Source organism: Loxodonta africana, chromosome 25, assembly GCF_030014295.1.
Source record: "Loxodonta africana isolate mLoxAfr1 chromosome 25, mLoxAfr1.hap2, whole genome shotgun sequence".
Taxonomy (NCBI): domain Eukaryota; kingdom Metazoa; phylum Chordata; class Mammalia; order Proboscidea; family Elephantidae; genus Loxodonta; species Loxodonta africana.
The window spans coordinates 25,896,976-25,912,603 of record NC_087366.1 but is presented as its reverse complement, the minus strand read 5'-3'; the positions used below and the strand labels follow the sequence as shown (position 1 = coordinate 25,912,603).

General features: G+C 42.7%; 1 protein-coding gene across 1 annotated transcript in view; it reads left to right on the top strand.

Annotated features, from left to right (window-relative positions):
* Nucleotides 1-15,628, top strand: part of BRINP2 (BMP/retinoic acid inducible neural specific 2) — a 57,645-nt gene that overhangs the window by 28,460 nt on the left and 13,557 nt on the right. Inside the window, exons 2-3 of the mRNA XM_003410878.4 lie at nt 5,302-5,492; nt 6,548-6,756. Coding sequence (XP_003410926.2) covers nt 5,302-5,492; nt 6,548-6,756 — 400 coding nt within the window. The remainder of the gene's footprint in view (nt 1-5,301; nt 5,493-6,547; nt 6,757-15,628) is intronic.

The following is a 15,628-nucleotide window of genomic DNA, read 5'->3' as shown; positions in this document are numbered from 1 at the left end:
AGAAACACGAGGACAGAACCTGGGGACAAAATGGGCCCTCTAATGGACAGGATGGTCAGAGAAAGCTTCTCTAAGGAGGTTGTTTGAGCAGTCCTGAATGTCTGAGTAAGCCATGTGACTCAATTTTCGCTTATTGTATTTAATTAAAGTGGGACCCACCTTGAGGCTAGTAGTCTTTCCTTGCAGTGAAGGGCTTTGACTATTGTATACAAACAAATAAACAAACAAAACAAACCCATTGATTCTGACTGATAGGGACCCTAAAGGGCAGGATAGAACTGCCCCATCGGGTTTCCAAGGAGCAGCTGATGAATTTGAACTGCTGACCTTGTGGTTATCAGCCGAGCTCTCAGCCGCTACATCCCACCAGTGCTCCAAATAATAAGATAGAAAATCTTTATTAGTTAATGCTGCCTAAGCATGGCCTACCCCAAAAGAGGAATGCTGGGTTTGATGACCCTAAGTTTCTTTTTGTTAATCAGATTTTACAATTCTCATCAACGCAATTATCTATTAGCCAAAATGAGAGTATACAAGTTCTCACTCAGTCAATTGGAAATGAGATCCAGCAACTGTTTTTTATTCTGCAGTGGGATTTGGGATAGAAAACATTTTTGACAAATACCCTGCACTTTAATTAAAGTTTAGCATTTCCTACACAAAGGAAATAACTGATAATGTATTATTATGACCCTGCCTGCTTAAATAAAGCCACACAGTGGGAATCTTTAAAGACTTCATTGGAACCATGAATTATTATTCACTCATTTTCCTTTGTTTCCTTAGTAATGTTTGGCACATGTCCTTCCTCTCCGTTTTAGTTTCTAGAGCTGGATGGAGGGATTCCATATCCTGAAATTGTGCATACATTTTTATCTCTTTTGTTTTTCTGCAGTCCTGTGATTTGCCTTCCCTGGATTTTGGAGGAAGTTAGACCAAGGCTTAGCACTGTCACCATGTGCAGAGTTGGGGTGGGTGAGGGGGTTGTGAAGACTTTGTATGTTGTTCTTTCCTAAGGCAGTGGAGGAGTTCTTGTGGTACAGTGGCTATGAGCTCAGCTGCTGACCAAAAGATCAGCAGTTCAAATCCACAAGTCACTCCCTGGAAACCCTATGGGGCAGCTCTACTCTGTCCTATAGGGTCACTATGAATTGGAATTGACTTGACGGCAATGGATTTAGTTTTAAGGCAGTGGAGCTGGTCCTTAACAGTATAGTTTGAGATACAGTGGAAAACTCCCTCCTTATAATGGATATGATTCTTTAAGTGTCATCTCAGGACAGATATTCCCCCTCAAAATATATGTCCCCTTTAAAATGCAAACATTTCATTTAGAAGTAAAACATGAAGATTAAAATCTTAGGTGGGACTGAAAAGGAAATTTTCCATCTTCTGGAATAGGAGTTCTCAAAATGTGGGTACTTCTAGTCCCTTTCAGGGGTTCCATGTTGTCATTTGCGCTGAAGGTGCAAAAACAATGGTGGGTGAGACTGTTGACATCTTAATTTGAATAAAGGCACTAGTAGTCGTGTATTCATCATGACATACTTGAACTTTAAAAAATGTATATATATGTGTGTATATATATATATACACATACATGATGATGATGATAATGACTAATACTGTTGAGTCAATTCTGATTCATATCGACCCTATAGGACAGATTAGAACTGCCCCATCTGGTTTCCAAGGAACAGCTGGCCAATTCAAACTGCCGACCTTTTTGTTAGCAGCCAAATACTCAACCACTGTGCCACCAGGGCTCCATATATATACATATGCATGTATAATATACAGATATAAACATATACATATATATGTGTGTATGTCTTTACAACAGATTATGTCTGTGTAAGTATTTTTATGCAAATAACGTGCACCTTCTGTTTGTTTGCCAACTTCAATCTACCCTGCAAAGTATTTTTGTGAGCACTGCTATGCCAATTTCTTTTTACATGTTGCTGTTAGATGTTTTTTGCGTGTTTTTGTAACCAAACCCATTGCCACTGAGTCAATTCTGACTTGTGATGACTCCACATGCTAGCTACATTTAAGAATGCCCTTGGAGAAAGACAGCACACAATACAGGGGAGGTCAGCACAATTGGACTAAACCAAAAGCCAAGAAGTTTCCTGAATAAACTGAATGCTTCGAAGGCCAGCATAGCAGGGGCAGGGGTCTTGGGACCATGGTTTCAGGGGACATCTAAGTCAATTGGCATAATAAAATCTATTAAGAAAACATTCTGCATCCCACTTTGAAGAGTGGCTTCTGGGGTCTTAAATGCTAGGAAGCAGCCATCTAAGATGCATCAATTGGTCTCAACCCACCTGGATCAAAGGAGAATGAAGAACACCAAGGACACAAGGCGATTACAAGCCCAAGAGATAGAAAGGGCCACATGAACCAGAGACTACATCACCCTGAGACCAGAAGAACTAGATGGTGCCCGGCTACAACCGATGACTGCCCTGACAGGGAACAAAACAAACAACCCCTGAGGGAGTAGGAGAGCAGTGGGATGCAGACCCCAAATTCTCATAAGACCAGACTTAATGGTCTGACTGAGACTAGAGGGACCCCAGGGGTCATGGCCCCCAGACCTTCTGTTGCCCCAGTACAGGAACCATTCCCGAACCCAACTTTTCAGACATGGATTGGATTGGACAATGGGTTGGAGAGGGATGCTAGTGAGGATTGAGCTTCTTGGATCAGGTGGACACTTGAGACTATGTTCGCGTCTCCTGCCTAGAGGGGAAATGAGAGAGTGGAGGGGGTTAGAAGCTGGCGAAATGGACACAAAAAGAGAGAGTGGAGGGAGAGAGCGGCCTGTATCATTAAGGGGAGAGTAATTGGGAGGGCATAGCAAGGTGTATATGGGTTTTTGTGTGAGAGACTGACTTGATTTGTAAACTTTCATTTAAAGCACAATAAAAGTTATATAAAAAAAAGATGCATATTGGATTCCAGTAAAAATTAATAATTTGTAGACTTTAAAAGATAAAATGTCAATAAATTATATTTATTATTTAAAAAAAAAGAATGCCCTTGGAGCAGTAAAATTTAATTTTATTAAATCTTGATCCTTGTGAATCTGTCTTTTGGTATGCATGCCAAATTGAGAAGTACACAAAAAGCACTTCTACGGCATACCAGAGCATAATGGTTGTCTCAAAGGAAAATACTTGTGTGATTGTTTTGAGTTGTGAGGTGAACTAGCTGCTTATTTCATGGAACCCTATTTTTTCTTGAAAGAACAACCAACAGGCAAACTATGATTATTCAGACTTGAGTGTTTGGCAAACATTTTCTCAAAAAATGAATCAAGTGATCCTTCAGCCAAAGATTAGACAGGTCCATAGAACAAACAGTAATACACATAGTTCAACCATGCATATAAGACTAAATGGGCACAACAACCCAGGGGCAAGGACGAGAAGGCAGGAGGGGACAGAAAAGCTGGATGAATGGAAATGGGGAACCCAAGGTAGAGACGGGAAGAGTGTTGACAAGTCGCGGGGTTGGCAACTAATGTCACAAAACAGTATGTGTATGGTTTAATGGGAAACTAATTTGCTCTGTAAACCTTCAACTAAAGCGCAAAAAAAAAAAAAAAGAATGAAGTGAGCCTGTGTCTTCAAGGAAAAGAAACGAACAATATTTGTTACCAATGATAAAATTTAAGCTTTCAAATAAAAATTTCAAATTTTGACAACCTCATAGTCATCATTGTGAACCTGATGACTTCCCCATATTTAAAGATTTTTCTGATGAGATTAATGGTGGTACTACCAAATGTGATTTTTGATATTATAATGAAAAGTATCAAAATGTGGAAGATCTGTATAACTCATTGATCCTGTATTTTCCAGATGACCAATGTATGATGTTACAAAATCACACAGGGTAAAAAGATCCATTCAAAGTGCAAGACCAACGGGTTTTACTGTATCAGTGCATGAAAAATTCACTGATGGGGTCTCAGATTCCACTATAACTAACCTTTAAGAAACTACCATTTATGGGGTTTAGTGTGGTACCAAAGAAGAATGTCCACAGTTATCTGAAAAGGCCATTAAAATACTCCTTCCTTTTCCAACTAGATTATCTGTGTGAGGCCAGATTTTCTTCATAAACTTTGGCCAAAACAACATATCACAACAGATTGAGTGGAGAAGCAAATACGAGAATGCAGCTGTCTTCTACTAAGCCAGATATTAAAGAGATTCTCAAAAATGCAAAGCAATGCTAAATTTGTTTTGCTTCAGAACATGTAGTTATTTTCATAAAAATATGTTATTTATGTTCATGTAATTGGTTTATTATTATTATCTTTAAATGAAATACTACAAAAATAAATTTTAAAATTCTCAGCTTTAATTTCTCAAGAGCTATGTCCGTATGAACAAACATGGGGGACTCAATCATTTTTAAGAGAGCAAAGGGGTCGTAAGGCCTAAAACTTTGAGAGCTGTTGTTCCAGACCAACCTTCTGGCTTTACAGATGAGTAAACTCAGGTCATGATGGCTGATGTGACTCAGTCACAGGGTGGCAGCTGTGACTAGACCACATCTCTGCAAACCACTGTTCCACTGTTTTTTCTACATTGCTAACCATGACTGGGAGCCCTGGTGGTACAGTGGTTAAGCACCTGGCCGCTAACTGAAAGGAGGTGGTTAGAACCCATTAGCTGCTCCATGAGAGAAAGATGTGGCAGTCTACTTCCATAAAGATTCACAGCCTTGGAAACCCTATGGTCAGTTCTGCTCTGTCCTATAGGGTCACTATTCATCAGAAACCACTCCATGGATGGGCGTCGGTTTTGTTTCTTAACCATGACTACCCACGACTACCTCCTTGTAAATAAGCTAATCAGCTACTTCGCAATGAGAAACCTGGGTGGTAGTAGGCTCTGATGGTGGTCAGCTAACATTGGTCTATCTCACAGCCTGGGAATGAGAGACTAGATGAGAGGCCAAGAACCTCTTTCAGATATTGGGTGCCTCCATCTGGGCTGAGAGGAGAAGAAAAGGTGCAAGCTGAGGAAGATCTGTACTTGATTCAGATTTTATGCCTCTTTTTCTGAAATGGAGGCCTGGTGGTATAATGGTTAAGAACTCAGCTTCTAAGTAAAAGGCCAGCAGTTGGAATCTACCAGGTGCTCCTTGGAAACCCTATGAGGCAGTTCTCCTCTGTCCTGTAGGGTCACTATGAGCCAAAATTGGCTCCACGCAATGGGTTTCATTTTTTTTCTGAAATACACTGAGCTTTTCCGTATTCCTTGGCTTTTCCTCCAGAGAGTTTGCCCGCTGGAAAGTAAACAGCTTGGCTCTGGAAAGGAAGGATTTTTTCAGTTTGCCATTGCCTCTTGCCCCAGAGTTCGTCCGGAACATCCGCCTCCTTGGAAGGAGACCCAACCTACAACAGGTTACTGAAAACCTCATCAAAAAGTACGGCACTCATTTCTTACTTTCTGCCACACTTGGAGGTAAGCAACATTACGACCTCACACTAACTGTGTCCCAGATCATTTAAAATAGCTTGAAGACCCATTAAGTATAGCTCCAACAGTCTTCCTGGGCCTTTTGTTTTTCTCGGTCCATTGTTGCATGAGAAATGTTTTTGAGACCAATTCAGCCTCTTGTCTTCCAAATTCACCCCAGAACATGGCTATTTAATTATAAACATCCCACTGGGGAAAGATGGGGTTTAAGGAGGTTGGGATGAACATGCCAGCAGGGGGCGCTCCCAGTTTTCCTTTGACTGAGCCACTAACCCCGAGCCTAGTATTTGCTGACTACAGTTGTCAGTTGTCAGACCCATAGGCAAAGAAGTAGATGCTGTTGAGTCCTCGATCCCTGCTTCCTCCCTGTAAGGATTGGTAACCAACCAAACCACTTCCAACGTGTTCGTAACGCTGGACTGGGTGCGGGCAGGGGTGGGGGTGGGATGGTACAACAAGTGGCTAGGACCCAGGGCAGAATCAAAAGCTCTGAAGAGGCAGAGGACTCTGCCTCTTCAGAGCAGGATTAACTATAACATTTAGCTCACTGTGTGATGGGCAAAAAGAAGCTCCCCAAGGGTTCAGGCCAGCTGCCGGCATGTGGTAGGTGTTGAGTATTTGATGGGGAAGAGGGCAGTTGAGCTTCAAGGCTTTTGCCCTTTCTGAGGAAGCAGAAATATCCATGGTGACTTCTTATAAACAACTTGAGAGAGAGAATTCTGTCTCCCCCATGGAGGCAGATTGCCTGAGACAGAGATCAATAGATGTTAAATGGATAAGCTGGGTCTGCTGGCTGGGCTTTAGGAGACTTAAAGAACTAAGGAAGAAAAGGAAGGCCTCTCAGGCAGCAAGGCTGTCACCCTGTGACACAGTCTGATGAGATTGTTCTAAAGATGCTAAGAGATGGGGGAAGAGGGTGACAGTAGGAGCAATGGGCTCCCTCTTAGTTCTGGCTATCTTGGACAAGGGTTTTGTGCTCTTTCTGTTAGGGTGCTAGGAAGCATAAGGCCCCACCAATGAACCCCTGTTGTTTGCTATAGGAGAAGAATCTCTGACCATTTTTGTGGACAAGCGGAAGCTGAGTCGAAAGACAGAGACAGGAGGAGGTGCCCCTGTGGCCGTGGGCAGTGGAAACAGCTCTGCTGTGTCCCTGGAGACCCTGCACCAGTTGGCGGCCTCCTACTTCATCGACAGAGAGAGCACACTGCGACGGCTGCACCATATTCAGATAGCTACAGGGGCCATCAAGGTAACGGCCTGAGAGGGGCTGGTGGGGCAGGAGTGGGGAGGGACAGGCAGAGAGAAACCACAGGTGAGGCCAGAGCCTTAACTACCTCCAGGTCAGCCAGGCCTGCCTGATCTAAGAGGGAAGAATGCTTTCTGTTGGAAGGTACAACCGGCCCTTAAACATGGTCTGGATCTTTCATTCCACAGCAAATATACATGTAGCATCTGGATCTATTTATGTAGATGCTACTCTATTTGTGTAGCATCTACCCAGGCTCCAACCGAGGGACTGTAGTGAAAAAGATAGACAAGGTCACTACTCTCACAGAAGTTACACTCTAGAGGGAAATGAAGAGAATAAACAAGTAAAAAAAAAAAAAGCAAAGTAATTTCAAACAATAATATGAAGAAAAGAGAGTCATAAGGTACAGATATCCTGGGGTAAAGGGAAAAAAGCTAATATTAGCTATATTGGTCAGGGGAAAGTATTCTGGGGTTTTGACTTTGAGGCTGAGATTTCAATGATAAGAAGCCAGCTGTGTGTAGATCTGAGAGAAGAGGGTTCAGGCAGAGGGAACAGTAACTGCTAAGGCCCTGAAGTAGGAACCAGCTTGGTATCTTGGTGGAACACAGAGAAGACTGATGTGACACTGGTACAATATGAGGTTGAAAAGGAGTCCAGAGCTAGATTACATGCCTGTGATAGGAAATGCTTGTGTAATTCCAAGTGCAGTGGAAACCATTGGAGAGTTTTAAGCAGGGGGGTGATATGATCTCACGTGTGTTTGAAAAAAGATCAATAGTTATTGTGATTATAATAACTATGACCCCCATCCCATCTTCTCTACTTCCCTGTAACCTGTTGCCCTCAAATAGATTCTGACTCATAGCGACCCTATAGGACAGAGTAGAACTGCCCCATGGAGTTTCCAAGGAGCACCTGTTGGATTCAAATTGTGACCTTTTGGTTAGCAGCTGTAGCTCTTAACCACTATGCCACCAGAGTTTCCCTTCCTTACTTACATGAAGAAAACTTCTAGGAAAGTTCTTATTGTTTTAGGGAAGAGAAGACTAGTGGGCAAAAAAAAAACAAAACCTGGGAATGTCAGTTATAGTTTTACTTTAAGTATTAAGTTGGGGTGGTAAGTAGAGGTGAACCTTATCTGATATCCTGCTTTTATCCCATTTGAAATTCATAAGAAATTTTTTCATTTATTTATTCATTCAATAAATATTTTATTGAGTATTTATTATGTGCCAGACACTATTCTGGGTTTTGGGAATACAAGAGTGAACAAAACAAAGTCTCTGCCCTCATGAAGCTTAAATATTATTGACAGAGACATAATTAGGTAAATACGTAATGTCAAGTGGTGACTAATGGTATGAAAAAATAAAGGCAGGTAAAGGGATAGAAATTGATGGGGACATGGTGCTTTGGAGAAGACCTGTCGGAAGAGATGCCATTTAAGCACAGACTGAACAAAGTGAAGGAGTGAGCACATGGTTATATTGAGTGAGACCATTCTAGGCAGAGGGAACAGCAACTGCAATTGCCCTCAGGTAGGAGTGTGCTTGGTATGTTTCAGGAACTCCAAGGAAGGCAGTGCAGCTGGAGTGGAACAAAAATGGGTGGGGGATCAACTGAGGGATGAGACTGCAGAGGTTGTAGGAGCCAGATCATGGAGGGTCTTACTGGGTAAGGCGGTGGGAGGAAAGGCGGATCCTGTAGACCAAAACAGTGGCAATTTCAGTGGTCAAGATGAGAAAAAATGGTGGCTTGGGCAAAGGCAGTGGTGTAGAGGTAAGGAGAAGTTAGTAGATTCAGAATATATTTTGATGGTAGAGCCTACGGTATTAGCTAATAGGCTGGAAGAAAGAAGTCATGAATGAATGCAAGATTTTTGGCCAGAGCAACCAGATGAACAGTGATTTCATTTGCTGAGAAGGATGACACTGGGAGGAGGTACAGATTTGAAGCAAATAAATCAAGAGTTTGGTTTAGGCATGTTGAATTTGACATTACTATTAAAAGACATCCAAAAAGATATATCTAAGAGGCAGTTGGATATAAACACTGGGATTTCAAGAGAAAAGTCACTACTGGAGACACAAATTTGGCATACAAATATACACATATATAGATGAAATTTGAAACTATGGGAAAAGATAAGATCCCCAAGAAAGTGAATGTAGTTAGAAAAGCAGCTCTAGGGCTGAGTTTGAGGCACCTCAATATTCAGAAATTGAGAAGTGAAGAAAGATCTAATACAGGAGGATGAGACACAACAGAGAGGGATGAAGAAAACCAGACTAAGTGGGGTCACTACAGCCAGTTGAAGAAAGTGTTTCACAAAAGAAAGAGTGAGCAACTGTGTTAAAAGCTACTGAGAAGTCACTAAGATGAAGATTCAGAGTTGACCTTCGATTTGGCAACCAGGAGGCAACTGGCAGCCTGGGTGAGAGCAGTCTCAGTGGCATGGAGGGTATAAAAACCTTAGTGGAGAAGGTTCAGGGGAGAAAGCATAGTGGGTGATCAGTGATAAGAAAAGACCACTATTAAATGGCTTTTATGTTAAGACAAACAGAAAAATGGGTGATAGCTGGAGAGGAATGAAGGGTCGGGGAGGTTGTGTTTTTGTTTGTAAGATAAGAGATATCCTAAGATATTGTAAGTTGACTGAAATGATTCAGTAGGAAGGTAAAAATTGATGGTGAATGGGAGACAGGATAGTTGCAGAGTAGGTGAGAGGGGTTGATATTCTGTGCATGAATGGACGGGCTGGCCATATAGAGGAGCATGAACACTTCATCCTTTATAACAAGATGCAGTCTGGAGTATACAAGGACAAATGCTGGTAGGATGGTAGGTGTGGTGGTGTGAGAGGATGAGGATATTCTCTTCTGAATGAGTCTATTTCTCTTCTGATTGATTCTATTTCCTTGATGAAACAAGAAACAAAGACTTTAAAAGTAAGAAAGAGAAAGTGGTTGCTGAAGAGAGAGAAGAATGTATGAAATGATCTTCTCAGAGAGTAGGAACATCGATTGGCTAGCTAAGCGTAGTGGATTGCTAGGTAGCACTGAGGGCCCACTTGGGACATGTGGTCCTGATTATAATATGAGACTAGTCAGTGTAGTTCCGGGTTTTATCAGGTACATTCAGCAGTTCCTGTACAGACAGCCATGGAATAGATTGGAGAGTTGAGTTTAACCAGGATGTGTGTGTACGTGTGTATGCGTGTGTGCGTGTGTATGTGTGTGTGTGTGCGTGAGTGTGCACACAAGATGAAAGAAAAAAGAGGCAAAGGAATTAAGAGTATATACAGGGGAGTGATTATAGTGATAACCAATGAATCTAAGTCGGGCAAGGAGGGAAAAGAGGCCATTAAGGGCTGGTAGAAAGTGAAAAGTTGATCGGGTCAAAGGTTTAGAAGTCTAAGTAAGTTTGGTGACTTGTTAGAGAAAGTAGGACAGTGTGATACTTAAAATTGAGATTATAGGGGGAGGGAAGTTACCATTAATATTAGGTTCTAGGGCATGGGCATGGGTGACTAAGAAAGGGTTGGAGCACAAGGTGAAGGCGTGAGGTGAGGAGGTCAGGGAACTGAGAGGCCAGGGTATTGAAGGATTATCTGTACAGATGCAAGGTCAACCTGAATGATACAGACCTAGTGTGGTAAGAAAGACAGTAAGCTTAATACTAAAAAATCCTCAATGAATGAGGAGGAATAGCAAGAAAAATAGACTGCAACAAGGAGAGGTATTGGGTGATAGAGTTCTGATGGAATATGCAAGGAGCTAGAGGTGGCTAGGGAGGAACAGTGGTCACAATACCCACAGTGAAGAGCATGGAGGACCCACATCACTTCCACTCCTAAGGAAGGTGAGGTGTGGGAAAGAAGACAGCCACTACCAGAGAAGACTGCGGGGGAAGCGTGTTCTCAGGGTCAGCAAGCTGTGGTTAGGGCACAAAGGTGAAGGGGACTCTTAAGAAGAGATTGCGGTTATAGGAGTTTGTGCTGAGGGTTGCTCCTAAGACCCAGAAGGCACAATGAAAGTCAGTTAAAGAGATGGAGTCAGATTAGGGGATGTGCAGTGTCTGCAATGAGCATCTGAGAGGAGGATGACTAGAGTTAACAGGAATGTGGGGCCCTGTGTGGTGAAAACAATTTACGCCTTCAGCTGCTAACCAAGGTTGGCGGTTTGAGGCCACCCAGAGGTGCCTTGGAAGAAAGGCCTGGTGATCAACTTCTAAAAAATCATTCATTGAAAACCTATGGAGTAAAGTTCTACTCTGACGTACATGAGGCTGCCATGAGTCAGAATCTACTCAACGGTAATTGGTAGGGCACATTTAGGGACTAGAGTATTACCCATAAACCAAACCCATTGCCATAGTTTATTCCGACTCAAAGAAACCCTATAGGACAGAGTAGAAGTGCTCCATCAGGTTTCCAAGGTTGCAATCTTTATGAAAGTAGACAGCTACATCTTTCTTCTGCACGGCACCTGGTGAATTTGAACCGCTGACCTTTTGGTTAGCAGCTGATAGGCAGCTTAAAATGATGAAAGAGGGACTATTGGTACTTGGAGAGGGCTTTATCAAAAGGACAGAACTCTGTGTAATGATCCCCTTCCCCATTCAGTCCAGCAGTGGGCTGTGTCAAAGCTGAAGAAGAGTTGGTCTTATAAGGAAATGAAAGGTATGCTTGAATCAGTACCTCAAAGGTCTCATTAATGCTCCTTCTTATCCTTCGACCTGACCAACTTTTCACTTTCTATCATCCTCTAATGGCCTCATGTCCCTCTTTGCCTGATTTAAATTCCTTGGTCCACCACTGTAAGTACTTCCTTGCATATACCTTCAACTTACCCTTGGCCTCCTTTTTATGTCCATTGCCATCCCCTAATTCAGGACTTTTTCAATTTTTACCTGATTTTCTCACACTATCCTTTTAACCAGCCTTCCTGTCTTCATCCTAAGCTTTTCTCCCTTATTCAATCTCTATGCTGCTACCATGAGTACACATCATGGCATTGTATCATCCCCCTACTTAAAACACTCCAATGGCTCCCAATAGTACATGGGTCAGAGCCCAAGCCGCTGTACCACGGTGGCAGTGTGCCACAATGGAATGAACATAGTCTGAGCTCTACCATTGCTCATGGTGTGGCTTTGACCAAGTTTCCAAATTTCTCTGAACCTCAGTTTGCTTATCTTAAAATTGTTGGACAATTCTACTTTGAAGGATTGTGGTGAGGATTAAAGAAAATATATATATATATATATATTTATATATATATATATAAAGCATCAACCGTAGCACAATTGGAGCTTGGGAAGTAATAATTATTCTTCCTCTAAACATAGCTAAAGACCATTGGAAATGTATCCCTGCTGTCTTCTAGTCTCATCTCTCAGCAGTCCTTTCCCACCCTTTCCCATCTCCATCCTCCACCCTCCATCCGTACCTTATAGCCCAGTCATCCCTAACCACAAATCTTCCCTCTAATATGCCATGCTCTCATATTTCCCTTCCCTGGCACCTGCCGTTTGCTTTTCTTGCAATGCTTGTCTGTTCACCTGAGTGGCTCTTCCTCACCTTTCTTTGATCAGCTCAAAAAGTACCTCTTTTGTGAAGTCTTTCCTAGCTCCCCAGGTAGATATATGCCCCTCTTCGGTGTTTCAAGCATATGCCTCTTTTATGGAAGTTATCATTTTCAACTGTAATTTCCAGCTAACATGATCTCCACATGAGACTGTGTAGTCATGGTGGGAGGGACTGTATCTTATTCATCTTTGATTCTCAGTAGCCAGTACAGAGCTTGTCACAATATGGGTAAGAATTTGTCGAAGGAATGGATAAATAAATAAATCGCTGAACATGGCATTTCCCATATAGGTTAGGCTCTTCTGCTTAGTGTGTGAAAGTATATGTAAATATGTTGAGTTGCAAGAAATAGAAGTCTACTCAAGGTTGCTTGAGTATACAGATGGTTTATTAAGAAGAACTCTGATGAAGAATATCATAGATCTTCAAGGAGAAGGCACTAAACCCCATTCAGACACAGGAGACTTAGAAAAGGAGGTCATGCCCTCAGGTTACTCCCTCTGTTTCTTGTTGGAACCCACATCTCTTCTTTTTCTTCAGCATCTGCTTCATCTTCCTGCTTCTCTTGTCAGAGTTATTTTTTCCCTTTATTCCAGACTTTTCTGTGCCTGAGTTACTTCAGCTTGCATGTAGCTTTGCCTTGCCATGGAGCTGACCTTGGCCCTGACGGGACATTATCTTTCCCCTTCATCTCTCAGCAAGTACCACCAGGGCAAGGCCCACTCCCTTGTTCATTGTATCCTCAGTTTCTGGCACATAAGAGATGCTTGAAAATTATTTATTAACCCAATTTTGTAAGTGTCCATAATCGCCCTGTCATTTCTTTTTTCTCTCGGTATCACAATTATAAATCCCCTTGAGGAACACAAAAACCTGTTTCTGACACCACCTTTAGTTCAGTACAAGGAATGAGGGCTGCAGAGCTTCAACCATGGCTGACTGGACCCACCCTTTCATGAAGTTTATGGGTAATGGCATGAGGAGAGGGCAGGCATCCCAAAACATGTCTAGTATAGTGCCTGTACTTTTCAGAACTACAGCCACTTTCTTCAGAATTCCTCCAGTCATAAACTGAATGTGAAATGACTGCTAGGCTTCCACTGGGCTGATTGTCCTGAGGTTTTCTCTGTCTAGAAGCACAATGGCTTCCCCCTATGTGAAACAATTCAGAGAGCCATGAGAAAACAAGGATCATTTAGTGTTCTCTCCCACTTCCACTCCCCCAGTCCTCTATCTCTATATCATTGAGGTCCAGAGACCGGACAAGACCTGTTCAAGGACACACTGCTAGACTCAAGAGCCAAGGGATATGATTGTATCCCATCTCACAGCTCTGTTCACATGGTGGGACAGACCTGCCAATTTTGTCCTGTCAGTAAAGGTGTTCCACAGGAGACCATCTCTTTGCTCTAAAGCACTTAGCATTTACATATCTGTACAGTGAGGGCCAATAAGCTGGATGCACCCTGCAGCACATTCTTGCTAACTAACACTCTTTTGCTGGTGCTTCAACACCTGTCACCTACTTCTATCTACCGAACATTCCGTAGCAGTAGCTGAGCTGGTTTCTAGCATAGTTGCTGCTCTGGATGGGGTGGGGGTAAGGAGAATGCTACTTACCTGCCTCTGCCTTAGTGAAGAAAAAATGTTTGAGCATTTCTGCTTGTTACTAGTTTCTCTAAGCAAGTGTGCACTTATTTTTTTCCATTCCATAGCAACTTCTTTGCACAAACATGGAGAAAAAGGTGCCCTGTCCTTTCTTGTTTATCCAACACATTCCTTCGAGACCCCACTGTACATCCCCTCCATTGCAACGCTCACCCTGATCAGCACCTATATTACAGGATTTGTCACATTATACTGCAGCTGATTACATGCCTATCTGCCCCCCTCCCCACACAGTGACAGTAGATGCCAGAGCAGTTGGACTCTGCAGCACCCCTGCGGTTCCAGGTCCCTTCACAGTGCCTGACATGTGGAGAGCTGCTCAAGAAAATGCTTGGTGGGTGAAGGCAAGCTGCATCGTTCAGTGGGAAACAAACTTACTCAAGTGAGAAGACTTGGAAATGATTCTCGGCTTTCATGCTTACTAGTTCTATGACAAGGAGCCTTGGTGGCACAGTGGTTAAGCTTAAAGTTCAGTAGTTTGAACCCACCAGGAGCTCTGTGGGAAGAACGACCAGCTCCTGGAAAGATTTCAGCCTAGGAAACCCCGTGGGGCAATTCTGCTGTGTCTTATAGGATTGCTATGATGACTCGATGGCCAAAGCCTTGTTTTTAAGTTTTATGACCTTGAGAAATTATTGAACTCCATTTCTCTCATCCATGAGTTGGAGTTAACAAGTATTTAGGTGATCTTGTACCCAGGCTTGCATTCGACCAAGATGGCTGCTCCAGTTATTAAAATTTTGAAACACTTCCATACCACCTGGCAAATACTTCTACCCTAATCTCCCGAGGGTTACCCTAACCACCTGTACCCCTCCCCTGAGACCCCCAGATTTCTCTTTGATAGTAACCAAAGGTCTATTGCACCTCAGAAGTCTCAGATCTCTGCTTTGGTACCATGGCTGGTACCTTTTCTAATTAGTCAATATGTTCCTGTTTTATTAGTTGTTAAATATTGTGAATACCACACCTGACTCAACCAGAGGTTAGGGGTGAGTCCAGGTGACATCGTTGTTGTTAGCTGCCAAGTTGGTCTCTGTCTCATGGTGACCTCATGCACAAAGGAATTAGACTGTTGTGATCCATAGGGTTTCCATTGGCTGATTTTTGGAAGTAGATAGGCAGCCTTTTCTTTCTAGTCTATCTTAGTCTGGAAGCTCTGCTGAAGCCTTTTTAGCCTCATAGCAATACGGAAGCCCCCACTGACAAATGGGTGCTGGCTGTGTTTGAGACACATTGGCCAGGAATTAAACCCAGGTCTCCTACCTGGAAGGTGAGAATTTTACCACAGAACCACCACTGCCCCTCTCTTCATATGATATTGTCCACATGAAAACACTTTACAAACTTTAAAGGGCTATACAATTTTATGCCATGTCTGTAATTCCCTGGAAGGTATCAGGGCCCAAAAGGTGGCGGGGGTGAGGGGGCGGTGCCGCAGGGCGAGAATGGAGCTGCTGTTTAGGTATAGCTTACTATCTATTTTATCAAAGGCTGAGTAAAGACTAGGTGGTGAGCATTTGAGATGCCTGTGAGCTAACTTAAGAAGGCCTGTACAAAAGCTCCAGTGGGCTTCAGAACAGCAAAATAGAGCATTTCTCACAAAACATC